Raw genomic sequence first — 19,149 nt, 5'->3', positions numbered from 1 at the left:
GTTGTCACTCACAAGCCGTAAGATCATGACCTTAGCTGGTCAGACACTCATCCGACTGAACCACCCAGGCACCCCATCTAACCACTCAACTTTAGGACTTTTAGCCAGTTCTGGTCAGCCTGTGCTTCCACCCTGTCTAGAGCCTGCTTTGGATTCTGTGCCTCCCTCTTTCTGCCCCTCCCCTGTTCACACTCTGTCTCTCTCCCTCTCTCTCCTTCAAAAATAAACATTAAAAAAATAAGTAAAATTTTTAAAAATTAAAAATAAATAAAGTTGAGTCCAGGACCCTCCCCCATCCTATACAGCAGCGGACTGCCCTGCCAGACAACAGGACTCAGTGAATGAGAATGAGACACAAATGCAACTTTGGAAACCCAAATGTAGCAGGTGGAGGAAGCAAAGGGATAAGGAGAAGATGGAAAAGTTTTTCAAAAACAACAACAACAACAACAAAACCCAACTTGGCTCCCCATCCCTCACTGCCACCAGATCCTGGGTGAAAGGTCCCAGACAAGAGACTGGGAGACTCTTCCTTGGGAAAACCAAACAATCCCAGAAAAAAGACCCCTACATAATCACTCCATGGTTGCTGGTAAGTAAAGGCTACCAGGAAGTAAGTCACATTTGTACACACACAATCTCCAAATGGCTTTTGACTGCCTCTCTCTTAAATGTGAGTCTACAGTAAAAGAACCAATATTTAAGAAAATAAAAAAAGCAGAAACATTCAATAAGAAGCTGATTTAAAAATGAAAGGTTAACTTGGAAGAAGTAATAAAACTAAAGAAGTATTAAAAGAAAGCTATTATTAATATCCTCAGAGAAATTACAGCTCTATTCATAAAACAAGACCAGAGAGCAATGAAAAACTAGCCACAAGAGAACAAGAAACAGCTCTTAGAAATGAAAAATGAGAGAGAAAATAAATTTAATACTAAGACCAGAAGATAGTGAACACAGAGACCATGATGGAAAGTAAAGCATAAATAAGTCTTAGAAAATCAACCCAGGGGCACCTGGGTGGCTCAGTCAGTTAAACGTCCAACTTTGGCTAGATCATGATCTCATGGTTCATGTTTTCAAGCCCCAAGTCAGGTTCTGTGCTGACAGCTCGGAGCCTGGAGCCTGCTTCAAATTCTGTGTCACCCTTTCTCTCTGCCCCTCCCTTGCTTGTGTTTTCCCTCTTTCACAAAAATAAATAAACTCAAAAAAAAATCTGATAAGAAAATATACCAGAATTCTATACTCTAGCCAAATGACATGTGAAAGATCTAAATCTTCATCCAAAATGATTATGGATAATGTTAAAAATTCAAGAAATAGGGGTATCTGGCTGGCTCAATCCCTGGAGCATGCAACTCCTGATCTCAGGGTCATGAGCTCAAGTCCCACTTTGGGTGTTGAGCTTACTCTAAAAAAAAGTGGGGGCACCTGGGTGGCTCAGTCGGTTAAGGGTATGACTCTGGATTTCAGTTCAGGTCATGATCTCACCATCCGTGAGACACAGTTCTCTATGTCAGGCTCTGTGCGGATAGCGTGGAGCCTGCTTGGGATTCTTGCTCTCCTCTCTCTCTCTCTCTGCCCCTCCCGAGTGCTCTCTCTCTCAAAATAAACATTTTTAAAAAGTTTAAAACAAAAGTAAAAATAAAAAATAAAATTTCAAGAAATAACATAAGCACTTTATTTAGAAATACTGTGGCGCCTGGGTGGCTCAGTCAGGTCATGATCTCACGGTTTGTGAGTTCGAGCCCCACATCAGGCTCTGTGCTGACAGCTCAGAGCCTGGAGCCTGCTTCAGATTCTGTGTCTCCCTCTCTCTCTGCCCCTCCCCTGCTTGCACTGTCTCTCAAAATTAAAAAAAAATTTTAAGTATATGTTGTATTTTCATTTTAATTCAATTAAAGATTTTTTTTTAATTTTTAAACATTTATTCATTTTTAAGAGACAGAGTGTGAGTGAGAGAGAGACAGAGAGAGAGGAAGACACAGAATCCGAAACAGGCTCCAGGCTCTGAGATGTCAGCACAGAGCCCGATGCAGGACTCAAAACTCACGGACCACGAGATCATGACCTGAGTTCAAGTCAGACACTCAACCAACTGAGCCACCCAGGCATCCCTAAAATAAATTTTTTTTAAGAAAAGAATTTCCAGCTCAGGTCCAGGATGCTGCAGAGAAGAGACAAGCTATCCCTGCTATATCCAGTCCAAGTTCCCAGACTACTGAGTCCATGACCAGAATATGTCCAATTTGGGGCTCACCTGGGTTAAAGCTCTGGTAATTGAAACAATACCCAAGAGGTACTTGCACAGGTTTGCGTAAGGAGACATGTTTAGGAATGCTCATGGCACTGTTGCTCTTAATGGCAATAAAAAGAAATTGGTAACAGGAAAATAAATTGTGAAAGAATCACAGAGTGGAAGGCTACACAACAATGAGAACAAATGACCCAGTGCTAACACATCTGCTTGAATAAATCTTACAAATGAAAAAAGTTGCACAGTAGTGAATATAGCGTAATAACATTTATAAAAAGCTCTATGATATGCTAAATAACACGGAGAAGCATACACACATGTAATGATACGAATACAGACATGGGAAGATATTCCCACTATTCACATCAGTCACTCCTAAGAAGGCAGGGGTGATCAGAAATGGGTGCATGGGGGGACTTCAATTATATCTGTGGTATTTTAAATCCGAAGATGAGTGGCTGGTCCACGTGTATATTTTTCTTTTTATATACTTGTAATATTTAAAATATGTTTAAAATAAAAATAAATAAAAGCTGCATGTATCAGCATGGTAAATCTCAGAAGCAATGCTGCAAAAAAACAGGTTGCAGGAGGGGGTACGTGGCTGGCTCACTCAGTAGAACATGCAAATCTTGACCTCAGAGATGTGAGTTCAAGCCCCACGCTGGGCGTGGAGCCTACATAAAAATAAAAAAACAAAACAGGCTGCTGCAAGGTATAGGTGGTACAATACAATTCATACATGGATCATAAACATTACTATATACTGTTTATAGACACATGGTTTGGAGCAAAAGTAGAAAGAAATGCGTGGGGAAAACCAAGAGCGAATCCAGCATAGCAGGTAGAAGAGAAAGGAATGGGGTATTTCAATTGTATCTGCAGGCAGCTGGTGTGGACGTTCTATATATTACTCTGTGTGTTCCCCTAGGCTTAACATACAGTGATATAACAAATGCAAACAAAGAAGGTGTCATCACTGGCAACATTAGTATAATTTTAATTCAAAACAACATTCCAGTGATCCTTTGCTGCTTCACAGCCACTCCAACATAATTGTGGTAGGTTTTTGAATCATTAAAAACAATGCCCGCCCCCGCTGCAGTACCAATGAACATGCCTCGTACTAGATCTTCGTTTCTAAATATCATTTCATACTTAAAGGAACCAGGGCTCCTTGGAAACATGAGTGATTTAGGGCTCGGACTGGGAAAGTACAAGATGAGCTTGGAATATCTTGCTGTGCCAGGAAGCGTGCATGTGCTCAGAGAATGACAGAAACGCACCAGAAGGACACAGGAGCCCGCCAGCCAGACGCTGCCCCACTAGCCAAAAGGAGGACAGAGCAAGCAACAAAATAACAGCCATAACGACGACAAAAAGAACTGTAACTCACTGAATAAAATAAGAATCCATGAATCCACGCTGACATAAATAAACAAAGGAGAGCAGAGAGGTCCTCCTTTCAGAAAAATGTACAAGGGTAACAGAAAAACCACCATTTGGCAACCATCACGGTAATTGCTTGTTTCAGGAAAGACTCCTCAGTTGATGCTAAAGCTAGCGGTCAAAGTCTGATGAGAAGACAGTAACTTACAAAGTCTTAAAATATCCCCTAAAACTTATTAATTCCAAGTGGGGAATTATCACTTTAGAGTGGAGACACCAGGCAAATAGCACCTTACCCCAGAGATGAGCGTTAACACCACAAAGGGAACATGGGCCTCCCGAAAGGATATGCTAAGGGCTCAGCTCCCTTCACTCCTGTGCATTACAACAACCTGAATCTGACTGCAAAATATAAACCCACAATGAAGAACATTCTACAACAGTGCTGCCCAACAGAACTTTCTGCAGCACTGGGGTGTCCTCTACCTGCACTGCCCAATGGGGCAGCCACAGCCACATGCGGCCGCTGACAGAATGCTAAAGCACGTAAGGTCAAATGTTAAGATTTAGAATCAATGTGAAAGGTATCTGCAAAGCTCTTATACAATTTTTGCTACGTTCTGTAAGTCTGATATAAGGCAAAGTAAACGGTGCAAGAAGTTTTAAAACCCAGGATTCCATCAAGTACTCACATACAAAAATTATACTGTTAATACACATGAGTAAGAACAGTAATAACCAGGGGCACCTGGGTGTCTCGGTTGGTTAATCATCCGACTCTTGATTACCACTCATGTCATGATCTCATGGTTCATGAATTTGTGGGTTCAAGCCCTGCATCAGGCTCCGTGGCTGACAGCATGGAGCCTGCCTCGGATTCCGTCTCCCCCACCCCCTGCCCCTCTCCTGCTTGCAGTCTCTCTCTCCCAAAATAAATAAATAAATAAATAAATAAATAAATAAACAAACATTTTAAAAAGAACAGTAATAACCAAAACCATGTGAAGTTCTAATCAAGTATGACATAGTGAACAGAGTGTTTATATCCACTCTCTCCTGAAACCTGACTGGCAGAGAATGAAATACACGGGCTTAGTGATATCATGCGCTGAAAATGGCCCTTTCCCTCAGTGGTCTTCCTCCCAATATTCCATAACTACAGTCTAGCCATGGGAGAAACATCAGACTAATACCATTGGACGTCCAACAAAATCCCTGCCCAGGCCTCCTCAAAACTGTCTAGGTCATCAAAAACAAGGAAAGTCTGAGAAACTGTCAGAGGCGAAAGGAGCCTGAGGAAGCATCAGGACACCTAAATGTACTCCGGGACCTGGGACAGAGAGAGAACACTAGGTAAAAACAAACGAAATCTGAAAAAGCTATGGAATTTACTTAACAATAATGTATCAATATTGGCTCATTAACTGCTGCAAACATAACATGCTAATGTGAGATGTTAATAACAGAACTGTGCAGGGCATATGGGAATGCGACACTATCTTCTCAGTTTTTCTGTAAATCTGAAAGTGTTGTAAAAAAATAAAGTCTTTTTTTTTTTTAACATTTATTCATTTTTGAGAGACACAGAGAGGATACAGTGCAAGCGGAGGCAGGGCAGAGAGAGAGAGGGAGATCCAGAATCCGAAGCAGAATCAAGGCTCTGAGCCATCAGCACAGAGCCCAACGTGGGACTTGAACTCATGAACCATGAAATCATGACCTGAGCCAAAGTCTGATACTTAACTAACTGAGCCACCCAGGCACCCCTAAAGTATTTTTTTTTTTATCTTTTTTTTTTAGGGTTTATTTTTGAGAATGAAAGGGGGGTGGGGCGGAGAAAGAGGGAGAACAGAATCCGAAGCAGGCTCCAGGCTCTGAGCTGTCAGCACAGAGCCCAAAGCAGGGCTCGAACCCACGAACTGTGAGATCAAGACCTGAGCCAAAGTCAGATACTTAACTGACTGAGCCACCCAGGTACCCCCTAAAGTATTTTTTTAAAAAGTGTGACTGTATACTCCCTCTCTCTCTGCCCCTCTCCCACTCATGCTCTCTCAAAAATAAATAAAAATTAAAAAAATATATTTACATGTATTATATCTTCCTAAAAATAAATATTAAAAAAATCAAAGTAACAACAATCTAATGCAACAGCTGAAGTACTTTCAGATTTCTTTACGTACCATGACAAAGGTTATTAGGACAAACCTAGGGAAAAAAATACCCAACCCAAAACCTAATGCAGTTTCAATGTTATACAAATTCAAACTTTAAGCGACATTACAGCAGAGTGGAAAAATTCTAAATCTAGTTTATTTTATCCATCCAGCCACACAGACCTGATTTATGATAGCTCAAAAGTTGACCCGCTAGAGGCAAAAAGTGTGAGGGAAACACCACAGCTCTGGAAGCTCTGACTTTGTACTTCAAGATAAGACCTAATAGACTCAATCGGGAGAATCTATATTTGCAGCTACAGCAAAGTTATGTAAAAAAAAAAAAAAAAACTTGGAAAAAAAATTTTTTTAAATAAATACTGTAAGAGTTTAACATCTAAAACAACTTTTAGCCAGCCCTGTCGCAGGTAGGTTTCCATTATTTGTCACTTACATCTTGAAACATTTTGTTTTCTTGTTTCAGTCTTGCTTCTTTATCATCTGAGAGTTTGTAAGCATTCTCAAAGGCTTCTTCTAAATCCTGCAGCCGAGACTTTAGTCGAATGATGGTATTGTCTTTTTCTTTATTACTTGTTCTCATTTCCTCAATCCGTTCCTGCAAAATTTTGGAAGCATTGCTGGCTGCATTGAAGCGTTCTCTGAAATCACTCTACAAAATAAATACAAGGATCATAAATTGTTTTTAAAAAATAGACATTTCAATAGCAGCTAATAAATTGTGGACATCAAACTCTAAAAGAAAAGTAATAAAATAAAACCTAAAAATGGAAATCAACAAACTTAATATTTAAATATGTCTTCAGATAGAGACTAAAAAGGATTATTCTGCTAAAGTAACAGCTTCAGGGGCACCCAGCTTGTTCAGTCAGTGGAGTGTGTGAAACTTGCTCTCACAGGATACGTTCAAGGCTCATATTGGGTATAGAGATTACTCAAAAATAAAATCGATAGGGGCACCTGGGTGGCTCAGTTGGATAAGCGTCCAACTTTGGCTCTGGTCATGATCTCGTGGTTCGTGGGTTTGGGCCCCACATCAAGCTCTGTGTTGACAGCTCAGAGCCTGCAGCCTGCTTTGGATTCTGGGTCTCCCTCTCTCTCTGTGCCCTCCCCTGCTCATGCTCTGTGTCTCTCTCTCAAAAATAAATAAACATTGGGGTGCCTGGGTGGCTCAGTCGGTTAAGGGTCCGACTTCAGCTCAGGTCATGATCTCACAGTTCGTGGGTTCAAGCCCTGCATTGGGCTCTGTGCTGACAGCTAGCTCAGAGCCTGGAACCTGCTTCTGATTCTGTCTCCCTCTCTCTCTGACCCTCCCCTGCTCATGCTGTCTGTCTCTCTCTCTCTCAAAAAAATAAATAAAACATTAAAAAAATTTTAAATAAATAAACATTAAAATAATTAATTAATTAATTAGCATCAGACTATTGGCCTAAGCTCAAGTCATAGTCTCACGGTCCATGAGGGGGGTTCAAGCCCCACGTCTGACTCTGTGCTAGCAGCATAGAGCCTGCTTGGGATTCTCTGTCTCTTTCTCTCGGCCCCTCCATTGCTTGTGCTATCTCTGTCTCTCTCAAAATAAATAAAACTTTAAAAATTTTCTAAAAAAAAATATTCAATCAATAATAGCTTCATGAGACTGTCATGAAATACAGACAGAAAACCATTTCTGGCATTGTACTGCTGGACTCACCTGTAGGTCACTTTAATGAAAAAAATAACCATGGCTATTAAGAAAATGATTTTGAAAGGGCAGCTGGAGTCTGTTGCCCCACATTAATATTTAGGAAAAATCAAGCATTTCTTACCCTATTCTCTTACTTACTACGAAAATAAAACATTCAAAACACATCTCAATGTTAATGTTCATTCAACAACCATTTCTTGAATATCCACTAGGTACCAGGCACTAGGGTACAAGAAATAGAAGATTAGCAAGAAAGACCAGTCCCTGACTTTGAGAAGTTCACAGTTTAGGAGACAAAGACAACTTAAAAAAAAAAAAAGATCAAAGAAAGACAAAGAAATAGTTCACAGAACATAACTGGCATTTTCCATCAAAATGTTACTAACAAGATTTCACATAGAAGAATAAAACTTGTTAACACATGAAAAAGTATTTTAAAATATTAAAATATTAAGCATCTGACTTCAGCTCAGGTCATGATCTCATAGTTCCCAAGTCTGAGTCCCTCATAGGACTCTGTGCTGACAGCTCAGAGCCTGGAGCCTGTTTTAGATTCTGTGTCTCCCTCTCTCTCTGCCCCTCCTCTGTTCACATCTATCTGTCTCTCTTAAAAATAAACATTAAAAAAAATTTAATTTTTGGGGCGCCTGGGTGGCTTAGTCGGTTAAGCATCTGACTTTCGCTTAGGTCATGATCTCGCGGTTCGTGGGTTCGAGCCCCGCGTCGGGCTCTGTGCTGACTGCCAGCTCAGAGCCTGGAGCCTGTTTCAGTCTGTGACTCCCTCTCTCTCTGACCCTCCCCTGCTCACGCTGTCTCTCTCTCTCTCCTAGAAATATATAAAACATTAAAAAAAAAATTTAATTTTTAAGTTTATGTATTCCTAGTTATACATCCAAGAAAATTTAAAACCTAAGTCCACATAAAATCTTGTATACAAATATTCAAGTAATAATAGTCAAAAAATCAAAACAACACAAACATCCATCACCTAATGAATGAATAAACATGGTCTATCCACAACAGAGTATTATTCAACCATAAAAAACAATGAAATACATATCCATGCTACAGCATGGATAAATCTTGAAAACAATCCTAAGTGGAAGAAGCTGGACACAAAAGGTCACATATATATGATTCCATTTATACCAATGTCCAGAATAGGCAAATCCAAAGCACAGAAAGTAGGATAGTGCTTGCTCAGGGCTGGAAACAAGGGATTTTGGGGTGAGGAGGGAAAGGCTGATGGTTAACGGTTTCAGAGTTTCTTTTTATTTATTTATTTATGTTTTTAATGTTCTTTTATTTATTTGTGAGACAGAGAGAGGAGGAGAGAGTGAGCCGGGGAAGGGCAGGAAGTGGGAGAGAGAATTCTGCTGCCAGCACCAGAGCCTGGTGTGGAGCTCGATCTCATGAACCTTGAGATCATGACCTGAGCCGAAATCAAGAGTCAGACACTCAACCAACTGAGCCATCCAGGTGCCCCTGGGGCTTCTTTCTGAGTGAGAAAATATTCTGAGCTAGCTGTCAGCACAGAGCCTGACATGGGGCTCAAACCCACAAACCGTGAGATCATGACCTGAGCTGAAGTCGGACGCTTAACTGACTGAGCCACCCAGGCACCCCTTGAGTGAGAAAATATTCTACAACTGACTGTAGTGATGCTTGCACAAGTTTGCAAATATACTAAAAACCACAGAATTGTACACTTTCAGAGAGTGGGTTTCATTATATACAAATTATACCTCAATAAAAATAATAAAAACCTTGGGACGCCTGGTGGCTCAGTAGGTTAAGTGTCTGACTTCAGCTCAGGTCATGATATTGCGGTTCGTGGGTTCGAGCCCCGCGTCGGGCTCTGTGCTGATGGCTAGCTCAGAGCCTGGAGCCTGTTTCAGATTCTGTGTCTCCCTCTCTCTCTGACCCTCCCCTGCTCATGCTGTCTCTCTCTCTCTCTCAGAAATAAATAAAAACATTAAAAAATAATAATAATAATAAAAACTTTAAAGGGTAAAAGTATCTTATCCTATGAAGCCAGTAGCATTCAAAATATAAACTTACTTAAGACAACCTAAAGATTAAAAACACATAGCCAATGTTTTCATAAAACTATTAGTTTGTCTCTAAAGTTCAGTTAATAAAAAGGCTTACATTCTTAACATTAAGCCACTCAACAACAAAAGAGTACTTACGACTTCTATTTCCAGCAAATTGTTCTTATTTTCAAGTGCTCTCACACGACTAGTTGCTTCATTCAGAGCACTATCTAATTGGCCACATCTAAAAACCATAAGTTGAAAAGAAACATTAGCAGATAAAATCCTTTCCCTTAGAAGTATTCTATAAATCCAATTCTCCAATACATAATACAAAACAAATCCTCCAATGTTAGTGAACACTCAGGGTGCCATTTTCATAAAATACATCCCAATAAACCTGATATCATTTTCCAGAGATTATAATATGAAAAGATCTCTAATAGGTAAGTGAAAAAGGAAAACTACGAAAGACATTTGTACACCCATGTTGACAGCAATATGCACACTAGCCAAAAGAGGAAGCAAGCCAAGTGTCCCTGAGAGCTGAATGGACAAACGAAATGTGGTCTATCCATGCAGTGGAATAGGATTCGGCCTTAAAAAGGATGGCTGTCCAAAGCCTGCTATGATGTGGATGAACCGTGAGGGCATTATGCTCAATGAAGTAAGCCAGACACAGAAGTTTGCTTCCACTTGTACCCAAGTTCATCTGAGGCGTTAAATTCATAGACAGAAAGTAGGATGGTGGGTACTAGAGGGTGGGGGTGCTGGGAGTAGAGACTTGTTGTTTAATGGGTACAGGGGATCAGGGTTGCAAGATGGAAAGTTCAAGTTGCGAGATGGATGGTGCTGATAGTTGCCCAAGAACATGAATGTACTTTATACCAGCAAAATGGTTAACATGGTAAATTGTTATTTATATTTTAAACTAAAAAATAAAATTTTAATTTAAAAATACAAGATATAAAAGAATGCATAAACTGCTTGATCTTTGTTACGAAAAAAAAACTACACATAAATATGTGTATTGTGAATTCTAGGAAATAAAACTTAAGTCTGGAAACTTAGAGGTCGGGTAGGGAGACTTTTCATATTGTATCCCTCTGCACTTTTCCACATGAGCATGAATGTATTCTTATAATTAAAGACCTTCTTCATAAAGTTAATCATCACATAACCTTAAAATCGTAAAAAACACAGAAGAATTCGGTTATCATTGTGACTCCATGTTCATGAGTACAAAACAATATTTATTTGGCATTCATTACATGTCAAGTCCATGTTAAGCACTTACATTCATCCTCACAATCCTGAGTTAGGACTGTCATCATTAGCATTTTACAGATGAGAAAACAAAATGAAGCTGAATTCCTCTTGGGTTATAAGCCATCATATTACACATTATATCACATCACTTCTAAACCCAGCAGTCTGGCTCCAGAGGTCACGTTCCTAACCACTGTGCATTGATGCCACGTAGAAATGAAATATGGATTAAACCATTCTAGAAAGAAAGAGCACTAAATAGTCAAGTGTAGGTGTGTTAACTCTATTTCTGTTTTAATTCCCACACTGAGTCTGGCAGAAGATTGTGTCACACAGCAATCTGACATTGCAGCTGGCCCTCAAGAGAAGTGTCCGTGGCCCCATGTACAAGAGAAGAGTCTGTGGCCCCATGTACAAAAGAAGTGTCCGTGATCCCGTCTACAGAAGTGTCCATGACCCCATCTACAAGAGAACTGTCCATGACCCCGTCTACAGGAGAAGTGTCCGTGGCCCTATCTATAAAAGAAGTGTCTGTGGTCCTGTCTACAGAAGAGTCCGTGGCCCCATATACAAGAGAAGTGTCCGTGGCCCTATCTATAAAAGAAGTGTCTGTGGTCCTGTCTACAGAAGAGTCCGTGGCCCCATATACAAGAGAAGTGTCCGTGGCCCCGTCTACAGGAGTGTCCATGGCTCCATGTACAAGAGAAGTGTCCGTGGCCATGTCTACAGGAGAAGAGTCCGTGGCCCATGTACAAGAGAAGTGTCCGCGGCCCCGTCTATAGGAGAAGAGTCCGTGGCCCCATGTACAAGAGAAGTGTCCGTGGCCCTGTCTACAGGAGAAGAGTCCGTGGCCCCATCGGCAGGTCCAGGGGGGTTCTTCTATTTTAACTTCAGGTCTGAAAAACCCTGATGTGTATGCTGACAACTTAAACTTGGTTTTCATCTTTGATGAATCATTTCTCCAGTTCTGGATGCCTGCAACCACTGCTATGCATTTGCATGCTGTCCTTCGGCCCACCCCAGTGCCCTGACTGCTGCTGTCCCTGTTAGGACACAGCCATTTACTCAAACCCTGACTTCCGATCTGTCCTACCCACACTGCCTCACCACTCTATGGCTCCAGCAGCTTCTAGACAGACAAGTGCGTTAATCAGCTATCATTTCCTAGGTGCCTTCTCTGGTGGCCTATCTTTAACCCAACGAGGTCTACTGGCTTCTTTCATACTCATTTTCCCCAGGAAGGACCTACAGTCATCTTTGACTTCTTAAAAACAAACAAACAACAACAACAACAAAACGAGAACCACCTTCCCCTAGCCTGCTATCTACTCTTTTCCTTTTATCCCAGACAACCTATCCCTGGCTGTTTTCATATTACTGCCCTCGACCACGGCACTCCCAGTCCCACCCTCAATCCCACCTCCAGCCCCACCCCCAGCAGCACAACAGAGCTGTAGTAACACTCAGGTAGTTGACAGCACGTTAACTACACAGCAACCACAAACCAATATAAAGGCTAGTTTTCCTACAATTCTTCAAGTTAAACTATTAACTGGACCCAAAGATTTCAGTTCCCTCCTAATCTTTTTTCAAGGGGCTTTGTCTTTTTTTGCCTTAAAAAACAATACTTTGCTGCTATACTGACCTAAGGAGTTGTTGTTGTTTTTTAATGTTTGTTTATTTTTGAGAGACAGAGAGAGTGCAAATGAGGGAGGGGCAGAGAGAGAGAAAGGGGGAGGAAGAGGATCCCAAGCAGGCTCCACACTGTCAGCGCAGAGTCTAATATGGGAGAGATCATGTGAGATCACGGCCTGAGCTAAAATCAAGAGCTGGACACTTGGGGCGCCTGGCTGGCTCAGTTAGTTAAGTGCACTGACAGCACAGAGCCTGCTTGGGATTCTATCTCCCCCTCTCTCTTTTCCTCCCCTGCTCTCTCTCTCTCAAAATAAATTTAAAATTTTTTAAAGGGGGGTGTTGCATGGGTCGCTCAGTTAGTTAAGCGTCTGGTCATGATCTCACGGTTTGGGAGTTGGAGCTCTGCATCGGGCTCTCTGCTCAGCGCCCACTTTGGGTCCTCTGTCCCCCTCTCTCTGCTCCTCTGCCCTACTCCCCTCTCTCTCAAAAATAAATATTTAAAAAACAACAAAAAAAAAGAATCAAACACTTAATAGACTGAGCCACCCAGGTGCCCCAAACTGGGCTTTCAATCTTATTTAAATCCTATTTAAATGTAAAGTATGTTGCAAGTATGCTGTTATTAATACTAGTGAAGGCATCAAATTTTGTTAATGATTCTCTCCTTAAAACAGGTATACAGGTATCTTTAACATAACTGTCCCCCGTGTTTCCATGTTGGTTACTTGTCTGTACAGGGTAATTGCTTACACAGGTTCAGGAATGTCTGGGTTCAAGTTCCTTAGGCAAACAGGTCTCTGTTAAAAATTTCAAATCTAAAGCACATCTTTGCAAAGTGTTTCATCACAATTAAATATACTTAGGAAAAAATAACATATCCATTGGAGAAATCCTAACTTTATAGCTGAAGTGTAAGTTTTACCTGTCCACGAGAATTTGATTGGTTTTCTTCCAGTCTTCAACTGCAGAAATCTCCTTTGCCTCCAATTTCTGTTTCAAAGTATTTATTTCTGACTCATAATAAGCTCGAAGATCGGCTATGTGTCGAGCATGCTTCTCCTTCAGATTCTGCCGAATCCTGTAGGTGAGGGCAAAATAATTTCTTAATAAAAAATTTCCGGAGCGCCTGGGGGGCTCAGTCAGTTAAGTCTCCAACTTCGGCTCAGGTCATGATCTCGCGGTTCGTGGGTTCGAGCCCCACGTCGGGCTCTGTGCTGAGAGATAGCTCAGAGCCTAGAGCCTGTTTCAGATTCTGTATCTCCCTCGCTCTCTGACCCTCCCCTGTTCACACAGTCTCTCTCTCTCTCTCAGAAATAAATAAAACATTAAAAAAAATTTTTTTTTAATTTCCTCACTCTCCACTTCACAAGGGAAACCAAGAACACTATATTTCTCGAAAGCACAACTATAGTCTTCCTCTGGACACCCACAGAAAACATAACAGATCAATATACATGCTGACAACTAATTAAGTAAAAAAACAAAGACGTGGATTAATTTTTAGATGCTCTACCTTAAAAATGCTGTATCTCTTTTTTTTTTTTAAGACTTTATACATTAGTGAAGGTCAATAAAAATCATTTTCATCATTCAAGCAGACATCAGAGAAAATCTAGTAACATTACAAGCCACGCGCTGAAACACATACTTAGAAAGTATCACAGGGTCTTCCAGGGAAGTCAGTGAAATGCATTCTGGGACACCGTTGGCCGTCGCTGGAAGCTGAGACTGACTGGCTGAGGCTGAAGTTACTGTGACGGTGTTTTCTTCGTCTACAGTGTTGACCGAGATGTCATTACTAGCAGTAGTGCACACTGACGGAAACACGGAGCTGCTCCTACTGTCGCTTGGGAATCCGTGATTTTTCCAAGAGTCCACTGGTGACGCTTTTGTATTTGAAGGATATTTTGGGAATCCAGATGACTGAGAAGCAATATTACTTGCTTGTGAAAATGAGTCTATGTCAGAGTGACTAGACATACTGGGGTCTAGAACAGAGTCTGGCGAAAAGGATATTCTGTCATCGAGGGCATTCAAAAAGCCTTGTGGTTGAATCCCTGAAATCTGATTTGGCTTCATGTGTAACGTTGGATCTAGAGTTAGTACCTAGAAATTAAGGCAGACAACAGTAAGGTTTTGCCCTCAGCACTCAGTGTGTGTTTTTAAGTGAGTAAGCTTTAGATCTCCTAGGGAAAATAAAGCTTGAGATAAAGGTTAAGAGTCATGAAGCATCTTTCATTTTCATTCAGCAGGGTGTTGCCAACTTTACCTCTGGTGGATGATTTGGGTTGGAAGCAGAAGTGAGATTCCTCTCAGGTAACTGCTTGTTTTCCCTTTGTTTTTTATGATAAATATCCTTCAGTGATGGTAGCTTCATCTCATTACTAGTATTAGACTTAAAGATATGAAACAAAATTATTTAACTGGTATCATCAATGATGAAAAAAGTTCACTGATATCAAGATCAGCACCACAAAAAGATTTCTGAAAGATTTTAAATGCACTGAGACTCCAGGCTGTCAGACTTATAAAACAAGTTTCGATGTCATTACCCATTAATTATGAGTCTCCCTCAGAATGAAAAAAAAAATTGTATCCCCTAATAATAAATATTAAGGTGATAATCTGAACCTAAGTTATTCAGTAGCCTCAGAATACTTCCAAAGAATTAAAAACCATGGTAGTTCCCCCTACTCAAGATAAAAACGAATTTTTGAGGTAAGAAAAGACTTCATGATGAAAGAAGGAATCCGTTTTAAGAAGGCTTCTGGCTAGATTAACACTGGGTGACTCAAGGAGACAGGTATACGGAGATGGAGTTCCTTACCTATTTTCCTACTTTTTTAATAGTTGGCAGGAGCGCCTGGGTGGCTCAGTCAGTTAAGCATCTGACTTCGGCTCAACTCATGATCTCACGGTTCGTAGGTTCGAGCCCTGTATTGGGCTCTGTACTGACAGCTAGCTCAGAGCCTGGAGCCTGTTTCGGATTCTGTATCTCCCTCTTTCTCTGACCCTCCCCCACGCTGTCTCTGTCTCTGTCTCTCTCTCTCAGAAATAAATAAAACATTAAAAAAAAAAAAAGAGTTGGCAGACCAAGAAAAAGTGTTAAGAAAGAAGTTACCCAATGGAAATAAGCTCCCTTTTAAGTTAATAAAATAAGAACATATGACCCTAATTCCTACAGCTTGAAATCAGGCTTTGTCATGCTGGAAATGTTGCAAAGAGGGCTAAGCTCCAAATAGTAAAACCCCAGCCTCAAATCACTTCAAAGTGGGACCTACTGTAGGGCATGATGGGGTATCGTTTAACTCAGGCCTCAAATTTAAACTCTCTTAAACGGAGTTATGGATTCAGCAAGAGATACATTGAAAGCACTCGAAGAATATATTCACATATAGCTTTAAATGTGTGTCCCATTTCCACACCCTACACAAGCTGCAGCTTACCATGAATTAATATGTTTTAATAAACCCTGTAACTAGTTTGTGGATATGACAAACTTTTTACTTGTGCATTAAAGGCATTAATTTTCTGAATGTAAACCCTTAAAATTTGCCACAATTTCTGTAATCCTACTCTGGAATTTTACTTTTTTTAATTAAAAAAATTTTTAATGTTTATTTCTGAGTGAGAGAGAGGGGAGTGGGAGGGGCAAAGAGAGGAGGAGACAGAATCGGAAACAGGCTCCAGGCTCCAAGCTGTCAGCACAGAGCCCGATGTGGGGCTTGAACCCATGAACCGCGAGATCATGACCTGAGCTGAAGTCAGACGCTTAACTGACTGAGCCACCCAGGCGCCCCTGGAATTTTACTGTTTTTACACCAACAACCTAAATGCCCCTTTCAAGCTGGAAGCCTGTGACAAGCAGGGCACTCTGGATATGGCCCTGAGCCTGGGGGCTCTCTGCCCACTGCCGCTCCAGACCTGGAGGAGCCCCACCAGGGCACACTGCTGGAATGACTCTATTCAGAGCTCGTGGTAGCGTAAGGAACCAATCCTCACCATTTTCCACTTCTGTGGTTTCCTTTCACATTTTAACATCTCTGAAGTTAGGACGCCTCTTGTAATTAATGGCATCTTAACACTGCTTTCAGTCAAGGAGCATTCATGACATAACTGTCATTGCCTGCTCATAAGCACATATCGAAGGCATCCAAATTGGCCAAACAGGTGTCAGCAGCAGAAGCCCTGAGAACCAGTATGTAAGGGATGGTGAATCACAGATGTTTAGCAACCTTCCCCACCTGGGGGTGGAAAGGAGGCCAGTTCTACAGAACTACCAGGCCCGGTAAAAACTCAGCGCCAAGGCCTTGCGCCCGAGCCAATCCCCAAAGCTCCTGATGGCTCCAGGACGACGGGACGTGGAAAACAGAGAAACCAACACTGAGGTGGAAAGAGAGCGTAAGCCTCTGGAGGCGAAAAAGTTTTAACCAATTTATTTCACTTATATCATCCTTTTTAAGTACGTATAAGAGTTGTATGACAAAAACCAATGTTCGATTACAAGGTCTATGAGCTCTTTGAGTAAGAATAGAATACAAATTCTAAGTTGTGAGAAAGCACTGATACAGTGCTTTTTGTTTTTCTTATAATAATTTTTTTTAAGTTTATTTACTTCTTTTTGAGAAGGAAAGAGTGAGCAAATGAGCAGGGGCGGGGGAGAGAGAGAGAGAGGGAGAGAGAGAGAACCCCAAGCGGACTCTGAGCTGTCAGCACAGAGCCTCATGTGGGGCTGCCCCTCACGAAGCACGAGGTCACGACCCGAGCCAAAACCAAGAGTAGGAGGCCCGGCCAGCTGCGCCACCCAGGCGCCTGAGAATAATTTTTTGTTGTTGTTAGACTATGAAACAGGAAGTTTTAAACTTGTCAGTATCTTAGAATCACCAAAATACAGTATTCACTTATTACTGATGGTGCAGATCGCATCACACACACAGTGAGCTCTGTAATCACACAGCCCACCGCGGCTTCCGGCCCCTCGCAATCTCACTCCCCAGCCTTCCTTTCCTGGTGTTTATCTGTCTCTCTCTTTTGCTGCTTTCCTGAAGGACGGCATGCTGGTTTCTACCCCTCTCTGGTCCTCCAATGTCTATGCTGTCTCCCCACTGCCGCACGACGCCGGTTCCTCGTGCTGAGAGAGCTCCTGGCTACCTTCACTGTAATCTCTCCTTTCCCCAACCTACTTTCCCACCACCTGAATGTACACATGCTGGATTGTTCGATTCCACTGTTCTGAAGTAAAGAAAATATTTACATTTTGTGCTCAAAGAAAATGATTACAGCAAATTAAAATGCTCAGCATTATGGTACAAATGGATCCGCAGGAGGGTAGAATAGGATGGAGAATCAAAACCAGATGTAGGAACAGCGGAAGTGGTTATCTGCAGACCTACTATATTCAGAATGGTGGGCACAAAATCATCCATTTGATTTTACAACACATTAGCCGGGCATTTTTAATTCCATTTTTAAGTAACTTTCCTATGATCGATCACAAAGGCAACGGATGAGAGACCACATTTGAAACCAAGTACAATTTAAAGCCCACACTTCTTTTGGGGCACCTGGGTGGCTCAGTCAGTTGAGCATCCGACTTCAGCTCAGGTCATGATCTCATGGCTTGTGAGTTGGAGCCCTGTGTGAGGCTCTGTGCTGACAGCTCAGAGCCTGGAGCCTGCTTCAGATTCTGTGTCCCTCTCTCGCTCTGCCCCTGCCCTGCTCACGCTCTGTCTCTGTCTCTCTCCTTCTCAAGGATAAATAAAACAATAAATAAATAAAGCCCATGCTTCCTTCAGTATATCAGAAATTGGAAAAACACAAAATTTATAACGGAGCGGGACACTGAACTATAACTGTATGACACAAACACATACACACAAAGTGTTTTAACTCACCTGGCCTGGTGACCTATCTCCAGAGGACTGTGCAAATCCCTTCTCTAAAGTCTCAGGCAAAGAGTGATACATGTCCTTCTCCTCCAGCTTCCAGTAAGTCAGTCCTGTTGTGCACAAATACACAGAAGAGAAGACTGAGGAAAGAGAACAAAAATGCCTTCTAGAATAACTTACTTCTACCTACAGAAAATTAAATACAACTAGTTTTTGGCTATCTAGATACAGGAAATTGAATTTTGATGGGAAAAGAAATCTCTTAAATGCCTTACCATGCAAGAATTCTAATTTGAAGATCGAAATTTTTAAAACTGAAATATACGGGCGCCTGGGTGGCTCAGTCGGTTAAGCATCCGACTTCGGCTCAGGTCATGATCTCACGGTTTGTGGGTTCGAGCCCCACGTCGGGCTCTGTGCTGACAGTTCAGAGCCTGGAGCCTGCTTCAGATTCTGTGTCTCCCTCTCTCTCTGACCCTCCCTTGCTCACGGTGTCTCTATCTCTTTCTCTCAAAAATAAATAAAACATTTTTTTAAAAAACCCTGAAACATATCAGTAAAGGTCAAGATGTGGGTGCCTGCTGGCTTAGTTGGAGAAGACTGCAACTCTCGATCTCGGGGTCATGAGTTCAAGCCTCATTCTGGGTGTAGAGACTATTTAAAAATATGTTTTTAGGGGCACCTGGGTGGCTTAGTCGGTTAAGCGTCCGACTTTCGCTTAGGTCATGATCTCGCGGTTCGTGGGTTCGAGCCCCGCGTCGGGCTCTGTGCTGACTGCCAGCTCAGAACCTGGAGCCTGTTTCGGAGTCTGTGACTCCCT

General features: G+C 41.7%; 1 protein-coding gene across 5 annotated transcripts in view; it reads right to left on the bottom strand.

Moving 5' to 3' along the window:
• MPHOSPH9 (M-phase phosphoprotein 9) overlaps nt 1-19,149 on the bottom strand; it is a 59,244-nt gene that overhangs the window by 20,468 nt on the left and 19,627 nt on the right. For 4 of the 5 annotated variants that reach the window (XM_077747923.1, XM_077747919.1, XM_077747920.1 and 1 more), the window contains 6 exons: nt 18,336-18,439; nt 14,711-14,836; nt 14,090-14,547; nt 13,364-13,519; nt 9,694-9,781; nt 6,254-6,469 (listed from right to left, as the gene is read on the bottom strand). In XM_077747923.1, the coding sequence (XP_077604049.1) occupies nt 6,254-6,469; nt 9,694-9,781; nt 13,364-13,519; nt 14,090-14,547; nt 14,711-14,836; nt 18,336-18,439 (1,148 nt within the window). The remainder of the gene's footprint in view (nt 1-6,253; nt 6,470-9,693; nt 9,782-13,363; nt 13,520-14,089; nt 14,548-14,710; nt 14,837-18,335; nt 18,440-19,149) is intronic. The other variant, XM_077747921.1, reaches the window with a different exon arrangement.

Source organism: Crocuta crocuta, unplaced genomic scaffold (assembly GCF_008692635.1).
Source record: "Crocuta crocuta isolate KB4526 unplaced genomic scaffold, BGI_CrCroc_1.0 scaffold29, whole genome shotgun sequence".
Lineage (NCBI taxonomy): Eukaryota > Metazoa > Chordata > Mammalia > Carnivora > Hyaenidae > Crocuta > Crocuta crocuta.
This window is presented reverse-complemented; position numbering and strand designations above follow the sequence as displayed.